The following is a 2046-nucleotide window of genomic DNA, read 5'->3' on the forward strand; positions in this document are numbered from 1 at the left end:
GTTCTATGTAATGCTGCTGATAATGAATAACAATGATAACCGTGTCACCGTGTTAAAACAACAAACAAAAAATAACAATAACTGTTATTTTTTCTTCCAAGTAACAGCTTGTTCCTGTTACAGTAGTAATAACTGTTATAAATCACTGTTACTGTTATTATTTGCCATCACTAGGCCAGACGCCTATCCATCACTTAGAGCATTAACACTCTACAACCTCATAAGTTTCAACTATCATTTTCCTGCGCCACAGTACGTATAATTTTATCTTATATTATACTTTCCAAAATTAGTGATGTTGAAATGTAACTGTCACTGATACTTTTCACAGCGATTCGTGAGGTAATAATAATAATAATAATAGTGTATAAAAGAATGGCGGTTTGAAGAACACACTGTTACTATTTTAATAGTTTACCTTCGAGATATTGTGAGTAAAGGGGTGGAAAAAAATTTGATTCAATAAAAAAGTAGCTGCAACTGTAAACCTACCGCTATAACCTACGTACTTATTTCCCCAATAGCACGGGTTAGTAGCATGCAATCACTGTTTTTTACTCTTTAGTAACATTTTCACACTGCAAAGTATGTTTTATTATTGTTTGATGTTCGGAACAAACAACCTAAGTCAAAAATGGTTATTGCATATTATAGCAACTTTAGTAGACCCTTTTGTCTGAATGTATGATTAATATGTATATTGTTGTATTGAAAATGAAACATTTAAAAAATATCCTTTGGTCGGTAAATAAAATATGGAAACATTATTATTTTTCTTAGTTTTAATATCTAAACGATGTGTCATATACAAATTAAAAAGATGTTAAGACAATACATATAATTAAATTACATTGATGCCATACAGATGTCAGATATATAAATTATCCCACAAGTATCATTACTATGGAATCATAAAAAGTAACTCAAGATTTGACAATATTTTTTGAACAAGACACGTTTGTACAAAGAATTACAAAAAAAAAAAATGATGGTGAGACGACTTCGGTATTAGTGGTTTTTCAGAAATTGGGACCCCGTATGGTGATGATATCTTTATCTCGGCAGTAATCGTTGACGGCAACAGATGATATTTAGATAAATGATATAGACGGGAAAACATTTGTATTAGCCGCCGTCTCGAGTTAGAATTCTAGACAAATCTATCGCCGACAGGGCGGCGGTTTTGTTATATTTTAGTGGCCCTGAAAAGGGCCTTTTTAATTAGGATGTGTGTGTGTGTGTGTACGTGAGCAGTTAGCCTCCGAAACCATACAGGGTACGGCCTTGTCGCTTCAGTGCGTATACGACGTCCATGGCAGTGACGGTTTTCCTCTTGGCGTGCTCGGTGTATGTGACGGCGTCACGAATCACGTTTTCCAAGAAAACTTTGAGGACTCCACGGGTCTCTTCGTAGATCAAACCAGAAATACGTTTAACACCGCCACGGCGGGCCAACCGACGAATGGCAGGCTTGGTGATTCCCTGGATGTTATCACGGAGCACTTTTCAATGACGTTTAGCTCCTCCTTTTCCAAGTCCTTTACCTCCTTTGCCGCGTCCTGTCATTTTCGTATGAGTGCTGTAGGTTACTGTTTGGTACTGTGAAACTGCTGCTTCGAACGCTGAACGTTGACTGATAGCACACCGCCAGTTATCGTTGTATTTATACATTTCTCCGCGCGCGCACGGCCAATCGGAATGCTCGACCATATTTCTCCCACTCTTGACCTAACCACCGCACACCGGCCAATGGAAGAGACGGATATGGTATCAATTTGTGTATAAATACCGGTGAGATAAATCTTGTCGGACATCCATAGTTCATAACAGTTATCAGTTTTGTCAGTTTCAAACAGTCGAAATGGCACGTACCAAGCAAACAGCCCGCAAGTCTACCGGCGGAAAGGCGCCCAGGAAACAGTTGGCCACCAAAGCCGCACGAAAGAGCGCACCAGCCACCGGAGGAGTGAAGAAGCCACATCGTTACCGTCCGGGAACCGTCGCTCTCCGTGAAATCCGTCGTTACCAGAAGAGCACGGAACTGTT

The 2046-nt window shown here is 39.4% G+C and overlaps 1 protein-coding gene and 1 pseudogene across 1 annotated transcript; one reads left to right on the forward strand and one right to left on the reverse strand.

The window, feature by feature from the left end:
- Nucleotides 1–1201: 1201 nt before the first annotated feature.
- LOC111033139 lies at nt 1202–1655 on the reverse strand (annotated as a pseudogene).
- A 138-nt stretch (nt 1656–1793) lies between these two features.
- Nucleotides 1794–2041, forward strand: LOC111033138 (histone H3, embryonic-like; the record flags this gene model as incomplete). Its single annotated transcript, XM_022313737.1, has 1 exon — nt 1794–2041. A coding segment is annotated over exon 1 (180 nt), but the record flags the coding sequence as incomplete, so codon positions are not given.
- Nucleotides 2042–2046: the final 5 nt, after the last annotated feature.

The sequence above is a fragment of the Myzus persicae genome, unplaced genomic scaffold (assembly GCF_001856785.1).
Source record: "Myzus persicae strain clone G006 unplaced genomic scaffold, MPER_G0061.0, whole genome shotgun sequence".
Classification (NCBI taxonomy): domain Eukaryota; kingdom Metazoa; phylum Arthropoda; class Insecta; order Hemiptera; family Aphididae; genus Myzus; species Myzus persicae.